The 14,816-nt window shown below is 41.3% G+C and overlaps 1 protein-coding gene across 1 annotated transcript; it reads left to right on the forward strand.

The window, feature by feature from the left end:
• Positions 1–214: 214 nt before the first annotated feature.
• Positions 215–14,514, forward strand: rorca (RAR-related orphan receptor C a). Its single transcript, XM_023292337.3, has 10 exons — positions 215–571; positions 6,564–6,649; positions 6,799–6,940; positions 7,066–7,509; positions 7,629–7,750; positions 8,249–8,381; positions 9,278–9,385; positions 9,560–9,670; positions 10,912–11,024; positions 11,140–14,514. The coding sequence occupies exons 1-10, from the start codon at positions 565–567 to the stop codon at positions 11,299–11,301; spliced, it is 1,428 nt and encodes a 475-aa protein (XP_023148105.1). The 5' UTR covers positions 215–564; the 3' UTR covers positions 11,302–14,514.
• The last annotated feature ends 302 nt before the right edge of the window (positions 14,515–14,816 follow it).

Genomic DNA, 14,816 nt, shown 5'->3' on the forward strand with positions numbered 1-14,816 from the left:
TTGGTGCAGCTGAAGACTATGCAGGGGAATAAATGTGCGCTTGTTATTAAATAGTTCCCACGCTGGGTGACGGTCGGTCTGAACTGACACACTGCCACACTTTCCCACGCACGCTCGAGCCTCCTTAAAGCGCGCGAGGGGAGGAGGTGGGGGGGGGGGGACGGTGGCGCGCGCGTCAGCTCACGGGGCACGAGGCGGGCGCACCGCGGGGTGATGATCATGTGTAGTCCACGCGCCGAAACTAGGTTAGAGCGCAGAGCCGCAGAGCAGGACGGAGCTGCAAGACGAGGACCCGACGCGTTATTCTTCCACCGAAAACAACCAAATACCACGACCCAGAGGAACCAGCAAATAAGACAGACACGCCGCCGCTTTTGTTCCTTTTCCTGGGGTCAGCGCGGATGAGGAAAGCCAGCTAGAGAGAATCCATATGAGGAGTCGTTGTGACAGTTTTCCGCTGCTCCGGTTTGGAGCGAATAAGTGCGCATTGCTCTCAGTGTTTCCTGGCTTCGTTTCCGCCTGGAGTTGTACGACCCGAAGTGTTGGCTAGACTTCACCGCCGACATGAGAGGTGAGTTTGTGGGAGAACGAATTGTATTTCTGGTAGTTTGCGGCGTAACTTTTGGGAAGGCTTCAGAAACCGAAGTGTGTCAACTCCAAGCGCGCACTGGAGCAGACGCCAGATTGTACAGGGCAAGAAGTAAAAATGTGTTCTTAGTTTTATTTTTAACTCAAATACGCCAGTTTACTTATAAAAAATATTTACAAAACACTTACTTAAAGCTGACTACCTAGTCACACATTTCCAGGAGTGTTAAGATACGTGATTTTATTCTATTTCTATATACTGTAAAGGGTTTTGTGCGCTTATTTAGCCCAGTTTTGCCTGTGAGAAGAGGAATGCGTTGGAGCTGTGCTTCGGCTACTTTATTTTCGCCGGTGAACGACTCCAGTTATGTAAGAGCGAAAGAGGGAAGGGGGGCGGTGAGCGGAGTGATTCACTGGCTGTCAAGCCGCATGAAAATCTGCTGGCAGGGACTATTTACGTAGCTAAATAGTAGTCATTTTGTCAGTTTTGCCTTTTCTTTTACATGAATATTATCCATGTTTGTGTATAATGTCACTTTTGTCACATTTATTAGAAAATTTGCTCCACAATTTTTATTGTTGTGCTATTTTTGAGTTCCTGTTTTGTGCGTATTTGTGCGTAATGGACCAAACTGCGCTTGTGGTTTGATTTTTTCCTTTTGTGCTTTACAGTTGATGGATGAAACAGCGTATTTTTGTTTTCAGAATCAGCAGTATGACGGCCAGTGAAGAGGGGGGGGGGGGGGGATCGAGAGAGAGGAGGTGCTCCATTGACCTAGTTCTGTCATTGAGGATTACAGCAAGTGTGTGCAAGTGTGTGTGTACGTGTGTGTCTCCGGGTGGAGGCAGTTTGTCGTCATTACTGATGAAACAATGTTGATAATTTAAATCAGTTGTCAAGGAAGCGCACAGACAGAGGGTGCTGGCTTTCATTACTTATGCATGAAAAACAGCAGTTTTATGGGACAAAGATTCTAATTATGAAACACAAACACATCTGGTGGCATATATTTCCATTTATGGCAAGATTTATGTGTTTTGAAGGACTTGCTGTATGCTGTCCTGATGTCAAACCCTCATGCACTGCTGTGACAAGCAGGATATGGGCACAGCAAGCCCACATTTAACCGTGAAGCACAGCAGGGTTCAGTTAAGCTCAGCTTCCTCTGCCAGCTAAGGTTACTTACATCAACCAGTGTATGCCAGTCCACTGAAGAACAACTTGTCAATGTGATTTTTGTCAAAATACCACATAATTTACAGTGTCACCCACTCAGAGAGGTAGCAATATCAGACTGCGAAGCCCTCAGCCACTTTTACACCAACATAGACTGTATTTAATAGTGGCAATACATTTGCTCATATGGGTGTTATTCTTGTAAAAATGCTGCATAAATAGGTTAGGCAAGTGTGGTGTAATGCAATCAAATAAACTTCAATAAAGCAGCCTTATTTTTTTATGCCTTTGTACACTGATGCTGCAGCTTCATGAGAGAGTGATGGAGCTCAGTTAGCCCTGGATCAAAGGTTTGGTAGCTGTAAAGACGAAAGGCTGCTCTCTGCTCTCCAAGGACACTGCTGTGCTGAGCTCAGCCTCAAAGCCACTGTCTGTTGAGTGTGCAGCCTTCAGGGAAGTTCACAGCAAGTTACAGTATGTGTCAAGGTGCCCTTTTCTCTCTGACAACTGCATGCTAAGATTCCAGTCTGCTTATCTGAACCTTTAACACAACCTGCGTGTTAGTTTGCGAGCAGAGTGGCCGAACGTTAGAGCCAATCTGTGCTTATTTTCTTGTATTATGACTGCGGTTCACTCTGCAGCACGATAACTGGCCAAGAACTGACAGTTGTCCTCTTTAGCACTTGTTTAAATGTTGTTGTATCTTAATGCGGTGTCATTTTGATAGCTAGTATCTATTTTCGTGATAAGTGACATCTAAATAGACATAGGGAGATTTTAACTCAAGGTGACTGTGATTGCGGTGGCTAAGTCCTAAATTTGTTCCTTCGGCTTGGAGCAGCATGAAAAATGACATGCTGTGAGCTGAATTCCTCAATGTGGTTGTGCTTGTGTTGCAGAGGCCCACTTGGGTTTGGGCTCGGAGCACCGCACACGGCACGGTCAAGTGAATGCGCCCTATCTTTTCTGATCAATGGTGCAGGACTATAGAGGAGCAGAGTGTGAGGTTTGACTTCTTGGCAGGCGCTGCGTTGTTGTTTAACATGTGAATATTTGTTCTAGGGGAAAGCGAGGAATTCTGATATGGAGAACAATGAAATTTATTCATTAGAAATGGTTTGCATAGTTTTATATCATGTTAGTCAGTTTACATTGGATGTTAGTAGTGTGCCGAGCCATGAAACAAAACTTGAGATGAGAAAAACCTAAAATATGAGAGGGGAATAGCAAAAAGTGAAGAAAAAAGTATCTTAATATGACATAATATGTTTGCAGACAGACTTCTGTACTGTACATAATGTACATGCCCTGAAATTGCAGGCTTCCACTTGCAGACATGTTATACAGTAGTGCCAATTTTAAGGCCGATTTCGTAATATGCTGAGTACACTGTGTACACTGAAGTGCAATGCATGATGCAGGACTGTCTGCTGAAGCCTGTCCACTAATACCTCTCATTCCACCACTACTGTACATGCTGAGTAATCTTCTAAACCTGCAGTGCATTTTTAAAGAGTTTGAGGTTAGTGCCAGGCCATATTATCCTATCTGTGTTCTGTAGGTAGGTCAGTGGGAGGAGAAGGAGACAAGAAGAAGCAGTTATTACTGTTCACATACTGAGGCTGTATAGAAAACAGGTGGCAGTTTGGGGCCCTGCACTGGAAGATTTTAGGGTGGAAGAGAGCAACAGGCTCTTGAGGGGACATGACTGTGTTTTTAATCAAATAAAAAGCCAAGTTTGATGCACCGGGCCCCTTTTGTGGGTAATTTAGCCACTTAGTTTGTTGCTCAATACACCGTATATACCATTCTTCCAGTACAGGCCCGTGAAGCCCACTTGAATGTAGGTTAGGTATACAGTATCCCAGGTGTATGTAAAGTGCAAGGTAAATAGGACCTTGGACTCTGTTTGATTAGCTGGGATGGAAGGGCAAAGGCTGCCTTGCTGAGCGTTTACAGCACAGATGAAGTAAGAAAGTGCTGATCAGCAGACACTGACACACTGACACACTGAGCACTTTTGGACATTTGTTTGAGTTTAAAGGTTTCTTAGTGTTGCCTCCTACGTCAAAATATTGTTTTCTGTTCTGATGTTCAAGATGGTTCTCATTCAGTTTACTTTGGCATAGATATGACGCAATAAAACTTCTCAGATATATAATATATTGAGTTTTGTTTTCATTTTCTGGATGTTTTTTCAGCTTCTATATACAGCTGCTAGTGTTTAAGCCAACTTAATTTAATATAAAACAACATTTTCTTTGCTTTCCTTATTTTGTAAGAACATTTTGTCTCAGAACAAAGATTAGTGGCAATGCCCTCAATAAATTCCAGTGAGAATAAAGGAGCTCCTGTTCAGCCTGCTGCATTAGAACATACCTAAAAGGTAATGGCTGCATCGTAGACTGCTGTAATAACTGCTCCAACCATTCTGTTATTTACACTAAACAGTGTGCACTTAGGTGAAATGTTGTGACTTGTGCAACTTTTATTAGCCAATAGACCAGGACTGCAAAAGGAATCTCTGGGCAGCCAACTGCACCGGAGTAAAAATAGATTTATGGTGTAACTCAAACACAGCTGAAATTTCACTCAAATGCTTGACATGCTGCGACAAGTTAGGAGCTACTATTAGCCATGGTTGTCCCACCTCCCGCAGCTAACTGTTCTAGATGTTTTTGAAATATTTCCTGATGTTGCAGAAGTTGTAAAGTTTGTCCCTCCTCGCTTCAACTGGACATCCAGTATCTTTCTGTAATCAAATCTCACACTGTTGTCTTTCCAGAAACCAAAAGCAGGGATCCACCCTCCCCCCTCTTTACTTAAGGACTTTAGTCAGATTTCGCTCCACCTTAAAAACCTGCAAGAAAAACCAGATTGTGTTCCTTGTGAGGCTGCCACCGCCAAGCGCCTCCCACTTTGAGCTGAATGGGAAACTGTGTCAGTGGAGCAGCTCCTGCTTACTGGGCTCGACTGTGCCGCTCAGCTGACTGGCAGGTGAGGCAGCGAGTCACCGACAAAGCCTCCCGCTCGGAGGCCAATGGCAGCGCAGGAGGGGCGAGGGAGGATCGGCACACTGTTGCCAAGACAACCACCTTTGAATGAGTGTGTTCATGGAATGCGGCCAGACGGCGGTTATATAACAGGCTGAAGGGCGGGGGTGAGGCTCTGGAGGGGGGAGCGATAAAGGGAGCAATGGAGAAAGGGATTTTTTTCCATTGCCTTTTATTCATTTATATCGCTCAGTTGTGTTTCACTGGCAAGCACATTGTACCAAACCAAGACACGCAGATATGTCAGCCGAACGCCACAAAACAGTCTTTGTCAGATAAAAAATGTAAATGTATTTTTTCTCCACTAAGTTGAGATTTTCAGAGTAATGTCAGCCACTAACCTCTTTTGCTGTGCCTCAGTGTGACGTATATCTCTCCCCACACACACTGACTCATGTGATTGCTCAGTTGTGAGTAGTTTATAACAGCTTTAGAAAAACAGCAATTTTCTGAAGAGCTGTAAAGACCAGTTTGAGATTTTTTTCCCTGTGATTTACAGGTTACCTAATACCCTGTGTGACCCAACAAAAGTGGTTTGTTTGGCACACACTCCCTGCAGCCAACGGCAAATCAAATCTTGCACACAGTCTGCACAGTAACAGTCGCTCGCAGTTGTTTTGTAGGTTACAATTCGTAGACCTTGGAGGCTTTGCCGTGGCACTTTTTCTTTGTTAACCTGCTAACATTTTCTTCATCCTGGAGGAGGAGTGATAGTGCGAGAGAGACTTGTGAAACTTTATAACCCCGGGCCTCAGCTAATGCAATTGGCCTGCTATTCTGGGCTTGCAGAGGCCCAGCTACTTAGATAAACAACATAATGAAAAGAACAGGCTGTTCCTGGGTAAGAAGGCTCAGGCTTCCATGATGAACACAAGGCGTATAATGCATTCACTTTGTTCTTTTTTTTTTGTTTTCTTGACACTTCTCTTGTTTCTTCACGGTCCTGTGACATTTACACTGAGCGTATCTCATTATTCTCAGCTACATTTAAGATATTGTGATCCACAGGTAACATTTCACTGTGAAGAATGTCAGTTTTTTATGAGAAAATTCAAGTTAGTCCACTTTCCCCAAACAGTGTTGCATAGAAGGTGATGGTCATTTTGTTTGAGTTCAGTTTGAGTTAAAAAAAAAACATGACTTTTGAGTGTAAATATTGATTTGTACTTAGCTGCCATGATTGAGGTGATTTATTGACAATGATTGTGGTCAGGCCTACAAAGCAAATGTTTGGTGTTCCTGTGACTGATGCTAAAAAATACTTCTACGTTGCAACAGTGGCCAAATCTGTGTTTACCTATGGCTAAGGGTGCTTTATTTATTTATGTTAATGTCTTGCTGTCAGTTGTATAAGAATTGTAATGGATACAACTTTTTAAATCTTTTTTCAGAGATTGCCCATGTTATGTTTTTTTTGGGGTTTTTGGACCAACAATCCAGAAATTTTAAATAAATAAATAATATAATGGAGGAAAAAGCAAGAAATTTTAACTCTAGTTAGGTAGGTTTGTTTGAAAATGCCCCCGTTAATTGGCTCATCATTTTGGATCTACAACATGGGGCACAATGAAAAATCTGCATTTGTATGACTAATTATGTAATGACAGCAATTACATTTGGATCATTTCCTGTTTCCTTTTCTGTATTTATTCTTATCTTTTAGAAAATAGCTAATATTTTCATGTAAATCTGGTCCTATTAACATGCATTTTGCATTTTTTTTCTGCCTTCTTGTCTCTCCACAGCTCAAATAGAAGTGATACCCTGTAAAATCTGTGGGGATAAATCATCAGGGATTCACTATGGTGTCATCACCTGTGAAGGCTGCAAGGTGAGTTATCATTGTTGGTGAAAGCCAGGAAAAAATGGTCTCTAAGTTTTCCCACATTGATTCTACTGAGTTCAATCAGATCAAAGCATCTGATCTAAAACACCCGACAGACTTCCAGATGCTCATTTTATGTCTGTCTTTGTTCGTAGGGTTTCTTTCGTCGCAGCCAGCAGAACAATGCCATGTACTCATGCTCACGACAGAGGAACTGCCTAATTGACCGGACCAACCGTAATCGCTGTCAGCACTGCAGGCTGCAGAAGTGTCTCGCTCTCGGCATGAGCCGCGATGGTGAGTTCAGTTACTCAAACCGTATTTAATTAACTTGGAGTTTCCACCTCCCACTTTCTGGTTATCAGAGCAAATGTGTCATTTAACCCTAATTTTCTTTTTTTGCCTTTACCCTCCTGTTACAGCTGTCAAGTTTGGTCGAATGTCCAAAAAGCAGCGCGACAGCCTGTACGCAGAAGTCCAGAAGCACCAGCAGTCCCAGGAGTGCGCAGGGGTCGGCGCCCGCGAGGACAACGGCAACATGGTCGACCACAGTCGCCCCTACAGACGAGGTTCCAGCACCACGCTCAGCGATCTGGACGACATTACCACGCTGCCGGAGGGCCTGCTGTTCGACCTGCCGCTGACCCCGGAGGACGGAGGTGGAGAGTACTGTAACCTGGACATGCTGGGCGGCAGCGGAGGCAGCAGCTCATCCTCTCAGAGTTCACCAGAACAGACCAACTTGGACTTTGTTGACGGCAACCACAGCAGCATCAAGCACGAGTACCAGCTGTTGCACGATTCTGGACTCTTCTCACACGCTATCCTCAACCCGCTGCCTGAGGGCTGCTCTGTGCTCGAGATCGGTCAGTATTAACCCATCAGTTAGTGTTAAATCTATCCGAAAGCATAATGAATCTGACCACCATTTTTTTTTTTTTTTTTTTTAAAAAGGAACTAAAATATGACTTTTTCTCCAATGCAGAGCGTATAACCCAGAGTGTGGTGAAGTCCCATATTGAGACAAGCCAGTACAGCACAGAGGAGCTGAAGAGAATGGCATGGACCTTGTATAGCCCAGAAGAGACACGATCATACCAGACCAAGGTAAATGAGACACAGATGACAAGAATACCTCATCAGTGTGCATTTCAAGTTGTTAAAATCCTCCAACATCATCCTGGATGTTTGAGGCAACTAAACTGTCTCGTAAACTCCTCTGTAAAGTGTAAATCCATGAAAAAGTAATAATGAAATATCACTATGGTTCATCCTGTCCTCGCATTCTGTGTTACAAGGTCAACAAAGAAATATTTTTTCAGTTTTCAACCTTGGATAAAAATCCACAGTGAAACAAATTAACGTGTCGCCAGGAGTGGTTTGAAAAGCCAAACAATTATTATCGTACAATTCTTCCTCGGCTCTCTGTCTCGCTAGTCAAGGTTGGAGGCCATCGCTCTAAGAGAAATGCATTAGATGCTATCAAGTAACATTTCAGCAGTAATCGGATGCAGTCGGCTGAGAACAATTTGTACACAAATTGTATGATGCATATTAGGTGTTGCAGTTTTTTATAATCCTGTGCGGTTCTTTTTTCTCTTTCAGTCAGCTGAAGTGATGTGGCAGCAGTGTGCCATTCACATCACCAATGCAATCCAGTACGTGGTGGAGTTTGCCAAGCGCATCACTGGCTTCATGGACCTCTGTCAGAATGATCAGATTATCCTCCTCAAAGCAGGTCAGTGCCTGACACCAATACGCACACACACCCTGCAGGCTAAAGTCAGTCCTACAACACGGTTAGCACTCTGCAAACATTTAGCTGTGACAAAGACAGCTGTTGTAATATGAATAGTGTATTACCCTCGAGTGGTAGCTGACTTCACAGACTATCACATGCTTGCAGAGTGACTTTAAAAGGTGCATGGTTGTTCTTCCTGTAAAGAAAGACCGGCTTTGTTTAGCTTCATTTATCCTGCTTTCTCAGGTCAACATACAGTAAATAACTTATAAATCACAGAGACTTATGTTTGATTTGAATTGGAAATTTCAAACAGATTTTTTGTTTTGTTTTGCAGTGACAGCTAAAGCAATAAATCTGTTAAAATATTAGATTAATGAGTTTTGGGCGACAGCCAAGGCCTGTCTTCATTTTTAAAAGATGAAGCAACAAGAGCAACCACAGAGAGGTTTTTATCAGGCAGTATTTAGTTAAATAGATTCAGTGCATTACCACACCTATGTTTGATCTGTCAAACCCGAGTGACACCTCAGGGTGTAGCAATACATTCCTGTACATGTCAGTCTAATCAGTCTGCCAAATCATGAGAAAACATAATCAAAAGTAATAGAATAAACACTGTATGATTGGACACAAACAAAATGTTCTGTCTAGTGTCACATAATTACTTAAACAGGTGAATATTTGCACATCAATTACAGTTTGCCTAGGAAATTACACAAAATTACACTCATTAAAGATTTTTAATTTTGTGACACAGGACTTATGTAACATTTATTATTGTATTTGTTGTGTTTTCTATTAACCTTATGGCCTAGTGCTAGTTGTCCTAGTTGAATGTGCTAGTGCTACTACTTTTCTCCTAAAATGGCTCTTTTTGTGTGTGTCAACAGGCTGCATGGATGTTCTTCTGATCCGTATGTGTCGGGCCTACAACCCCATAAATAACACATTGCTCTTTGATGGAAAATTTGCCTCCTCTCAGCTTTTCAAGTCTCTCGGTGAGTCAACCCATTCACCATCTCTCTCCCTCTTTTCTGTTACATGAACTGTATAAAAGGCTAATCAGGTGATTATTGGTGAAACCTTTTATCCGTCTCACCTGTGCCATATTCATGGCATTCTGCAGTTTCTGTTTTGAATGACTTTCTTTTCTGCTTTTTTCCCACTTAAAGGCTGTGATGACCTGGTGAATTCAGTGTTTGACTTAGCTAAAAGCCTGAGCCGCACACAGATGTCCGAGGAGGAGATGGCTCTCTTCAGTGCTGCTGTGCTACTCTCACCAGGTTAGATAATACGTCCCAAAATGTCTCACACACACTAAACTGATGAAACTGGTATTTCACACATCAAATAAGGTTCACGCTCTTTGTCGGGACACATATAAAGCTGTACGAGTTGCTGTTTGACTCACAGTGAATGAATCAATGCATGGACTACGTAAGTTGGGGCTAATTGCAAGTAATTTGATGTCATGAGTGGACTTTTTCCAGCTACACACTGTAAACTCTTGTTTTCAATCAATCAATCAATCTTTATTGGTCATTGCACATTTTCATATACAACGAAATAAACCTCTCTCACAGGCATCACTTCAATATAGGATATATCAATTAAACACATTTAAAATGTTTTTTTAAGAGTTCTCTAAAGTCTTGTAGCTTCATTAGCTTACTATTAAGAGTGACAGGATAGTTCTACTAGTAACCTGTTTTCTTAGTAGCCTACTCTCTATTAGAATGCAATAACCTTTTGTATCCGGTAAAAATTAAGTTTTAGAGATGCTAAAGAAAACTCTCCCACTTCATAAATACACTTTTACTCACCTCACCTGTTAACTCCATCCAGATATCCTACAAATAAAGGAAAACAAACTTGTCAGCTGGACAAGCACTTCAGTGTTTCACTTTGTGACAGCATAGTACTATTGTTGACTGAATATTTATAAAGTACACAATGGATTATACCAATGTTTTGCATGTTATAACACAATTGCTGCACAGTTTGCATAATTTACTGTTACCTTTTTTCCATTTACAATTCTACTGTGCAACCACTGTTACTGTTACGATTCTACTTTGCATCAAAGTATAAAAGTCAGCATAAGAAACAGCAGGATTGTCACTGCAATGGCAGCGGCGATAGGCAGCCTACTGTTAAATACTTAAGAGTAAGAAATGCTGCTGACAACTGCATTAACATGCAACATTAATATAACTTTGGCATTTAAAATAAATAATCCAGTGATTTGTTCTCTCAGGCAAGTTTCAAGTCTCTGCAAAGTAAATCGCAGTAAATGTGAAACCAGTAGTTGCCTTGAAGGCAGAAAATGAGCTTTAAACATTTCAGTAGAGTCAGCAGTTATGTAAAGTACAAGCAGTCCTACTTAGTATGCCAAAACTGTACAGAACCACCCGTGTAAAACTTTGTGATCTGCATTCTGCTTCTAGATATTTGTACATTGTGAGCCTTGCCAGGTTCAGACCCAAACAGGTGACATGATGAAAATATTCATGTTTTTCCTCAGACCGACCCTGGCTGACAGATGTCCAGAAGATCCAGAAGTTGCAGGAGAAAGTTTATCTGGCTCTGCAGCGCTGCCTACAAAAGGAGGGAGCATCAGAAGAGAAACTAGCGAAGGTACAGAGCAACGCTGGCAATTTGATGAAAATACATGACCTGATGTGCTGTTCGGCTGCTGCATGAATATGATGTCTATTATAATTCTGCCTCTTTTTCTGATTTTCCCCTCTAGATGGTGTCTAAGCTTCCCAGTATGAGGTCCATTTGCAACCTTCACATTGACAAACTGGAGTTTTTCTGTCTGGTTCACCCTGAGACAGCATACACTTTCCCCCCGCTGTACAGGGAGGTCTTTGGCAGTGAAATCACCTTCCCAGACTCCACAGAGGGGTAACACCATTTCGCTAAATAGCATGATTCAAATAGTGACATTAAGGTGTAGGGAGAGGAAGATTAAAATGTGGCAACCAGCTGAAGCGAAACCAACCAGCAGCTCAATGACAATCCTGCACGCCACACTTTAGCACACACTCCTCTCACCTCCGAGCTCCCAACCCTGTGGAGTAGCTTTCACTGCCCTGCAAGCCAGTCTTTTCAACTCAACACTAACAGAAGCTGCTGCTGCTGCTGCTGCTGCTGGGTAATTAGTGCATGTTACCTCCTTTTTTAAGGAGTTTAAAGAAATTCTTAAAAGCGTAGCCTACATCGTTTGTATTCTCAAAAATATTTTTCTATCAGAAGACCTTAAAACTTTCATCGAGTTGAATTCCTTTCTAATGTAAATCTGACTTTCACAGTTCCTGTAAGCTATTGTTGAATGTACCCCTCTTCCCTTAAACCATTCAGCACAGCCCTAGGCTCGATATAGAATGTACATACTTAAAGTCCTCACCCACTTAGTGGAGATTTTGCAGTAAGTGATGCCTGTTTCAGTTGTCAGTCTAGTGACAGTTTATTGTTTCAATCAGTATGTTTGGTAGCACCCATAATTTTTGCAGTTTTGTAACATATGAACAAACTGTTTAAAGGGACCATGATCAAACTCGCAAGCAGACAAGGTTTTTGTTTTTTTTTTTTAAACTGTGTGAATCATGGGCAAACATTCAGCGTGTGTGTCGCCATGCACCTACAAACTCTTGCACACAGAGCACAAAACATAGCACTTAAGCCGAAATGGTTGTAGGTATTTTTATTAGCACACCCTCAGACACTGATGTAAGTGAGCTCTTTAATTTTTTTTTTAATGCAATCAATGACCTCAGTCCTAATACCTTTTTCCCTTTGCAAATGCCACTTAGAGAATGAGAGTGAGAGAGTCACAGAGGTATTGTGAAAGTATTTTCAGATGTTCCTTTTTATATATATAAATATATATGTAAAACATCTATAATTGTGTACCCTAAGAGCTGTTATGAATTCATACAAAGTGAGGAGGAGTAGGAAGGTAATGTGCTTGAGCTCAGGTCTCTCAAATAGATACTGCCTGCCCACACTTTGGAGTTCTGGGGTAGAAAGATTGTTGCTGAAAAGTAACAAAAAAAAGAAGATCGGGATAATTAGCACTTATGAGTCCTTGTTAGAATCTAAAAATGGTGTTCTGGCACAAGATTTTACGGGTTCACAGTCAAACTGTGCCATCTGTGAAACTTATGTTCAACCAGAAATGCCAGAAACATCCTCCCACTGTAGCTAAAGCTGTGTGACGGAGGTGCTGGGACCACCGCCGAGGGGTTTAATCTGCCCCTTCTGAGAGAATGCTGTCGCCCAAAAACCTCCAGCACCTCCAGCAGGTTCAAAGACTCGGGAATAAAGGAAGAAATGTGACAAATGTGCACCTACATGGTCGGGCGAGTGGGCAAAGAATAGAAGGTGGATGATGGTGTTATTTAAGCTTCTTAGATGTCAGTAAAAGGGGATTTACTGTCTGCACCAACTCTCACTGCTTCAGGTCGGGGGCAGATGATGCTGTCGAAGGTGTTCTGATTGGAGAATTAAATCTTCTATTCCTTATTCCCCACTTCCTTACTACCTCACCCTCTTCAAACACTACATGGCACAGCTAAGGGTTGACAGAGCCATCAGCTACCCCCCTGAGTTTATATATTCGCAGTCACACTAGAGAGCTTCTTCAAAAATATGTGGTGAAATTTCAGCCGTAAATACATATATGTTAAAACTGAGCAGAAGACAAAAGCAAAGTGAAATGCTGGATTTGCATATATTCAGGACATCCTCTCTGACTGCTGTTCTGTCAATTTAAAGAGTAATTAATGCCTTTTAGGTCAAGATCGATCTCAAGTGAAGTCTCTAGAGACGCCCAAGGGAACCTTTAAAGTAGGGGGACGCATTGGATTTCTGTGAAACAACAACAGCAAAAGTATTATTCTACTAGTATGCTAAAGAAGCCATGAGAGAGAGAAAGAACAGCTGCAATTGGAGAAAGCACTGTTGTAACTTCTACCTTTAAGCATTTTATGACAATCACATGACAGATGTCTGTCTCTGTAATATTTAAGCCAGGTTTTGCTTTGCACTGCTGGGACAGTGCAGTTCGCCACATTATCTCACACAAAATGAAGGGGATGCGACCCTCATCTTGGTACTTAAGACAGTGGCATTGTGGGATTGTGCAATAATGTCTTTCCCATTGTTCTCAGTACGTCGGGCCTCCGTCGCCGTACGGTTAATATTCTCATAAGCACTCCAGCACAGTTAATCTCGCAGCACAGCGGATATTATTTACCAAATACACAAGCCAACGTCTTTCGCAAACGAGCTGAAAACGGCCGAATAGATTGTAACAAAGTGCAATACTTTGTGCGTCGAAGCCTGAGAATGTTAGACATGCTGATTCAGTGTATTTTAGTAACTTTTGCGGGCTTCAAAAAAATCTGTCCAGGGGGCAGAACTTATGATCTGCACTTACATTTCCATTTAGAGTCACTCAGGGAGATAGCTGGGCTCTCTGTCCTACAAGTGTCTGCAGTCAGTCTGGCTAGCAAGACACCTTGCACCAACATAGAAGACCTTTAAACCTTGATCACTGTGTACAGTACATGTTCTTGTGAATGTTTGATTACAGAACTATCAAAGATTTTACCCCTGTCTGATATCATTATTGCAAGACTTTTTCTGAGTTTGAGTCATAGATTAAATAGGATATTAAAAAAAAAAAAAAATATATATATATATATATATATATATATATAAAAAAGATGGATTATAATCTCTGAATTTTGTGTTGGTTTTGTTGTGATCTTTTTGTTTCTTAATTTTTATCCTTTTATGTACTGTTTATTTTTTTTCTCATCAGTTTAGTGTCCTTTTTTTTGTTTTGGAGAGATGTAATTCTATTTTTTTTAAAAAGAGCGTTTTTAAAGATGTCTCCCTAAAAAGTTTCTCTTTTTGTCATGATCCTTCTGTTTATGATATTTTCACTCTATTTTAAGATTATTATAATTAAATCAATATAGATTTTAATATGAAATAATTTATGGTATGTCATGGATATGAAGCCCAAGAGGTTTTAACACAGTAAAGTGTTATTGCACAATGGTGATACTATATGTGGATTTAAGAATGTAATAAAAGTCTTTTTACAATTAAACGGGCTTTTTGTGGCTTTGTGTGACATTTAATATAATTATGAATGAATTACTTTTTTAAACAGCAATTTGCGTTTCAAGGGACACTGGCTTACTTGTGATAATTAATGACGCAGGTTAAAAAGGCGTTTTCATATTTGATCCTGTGAACTATCCAGATGAGCCAGCACTTTGTTGGTGACTATATATTGCTAATGTTTTTTTTCTAATGCACAAATTATATTTAATCCACCTTTATTGAATTGGGCGTAGTGTCAGATCTGTCTGGTGTTAATCATGAGGTCTCATAGCATAACTCTATAAC

The sequence above is a fragment of the Amphiprion ocellaris genome, chromosome 2 (genome assembly GCF_022539595.1).
Source record: "Amphiprion ocellaris isolate individual 3 ecotype Okinawa chromosome 2, ASM2253959v1, whole genome shotgun sequence".
In the NCBI taxonomy this organism is placed as follows: Eukaryota; Metazoa; Chordata; class Actinopteri; family Pomacentridae; genus Amphiprion; species Amphiprion ocellaris.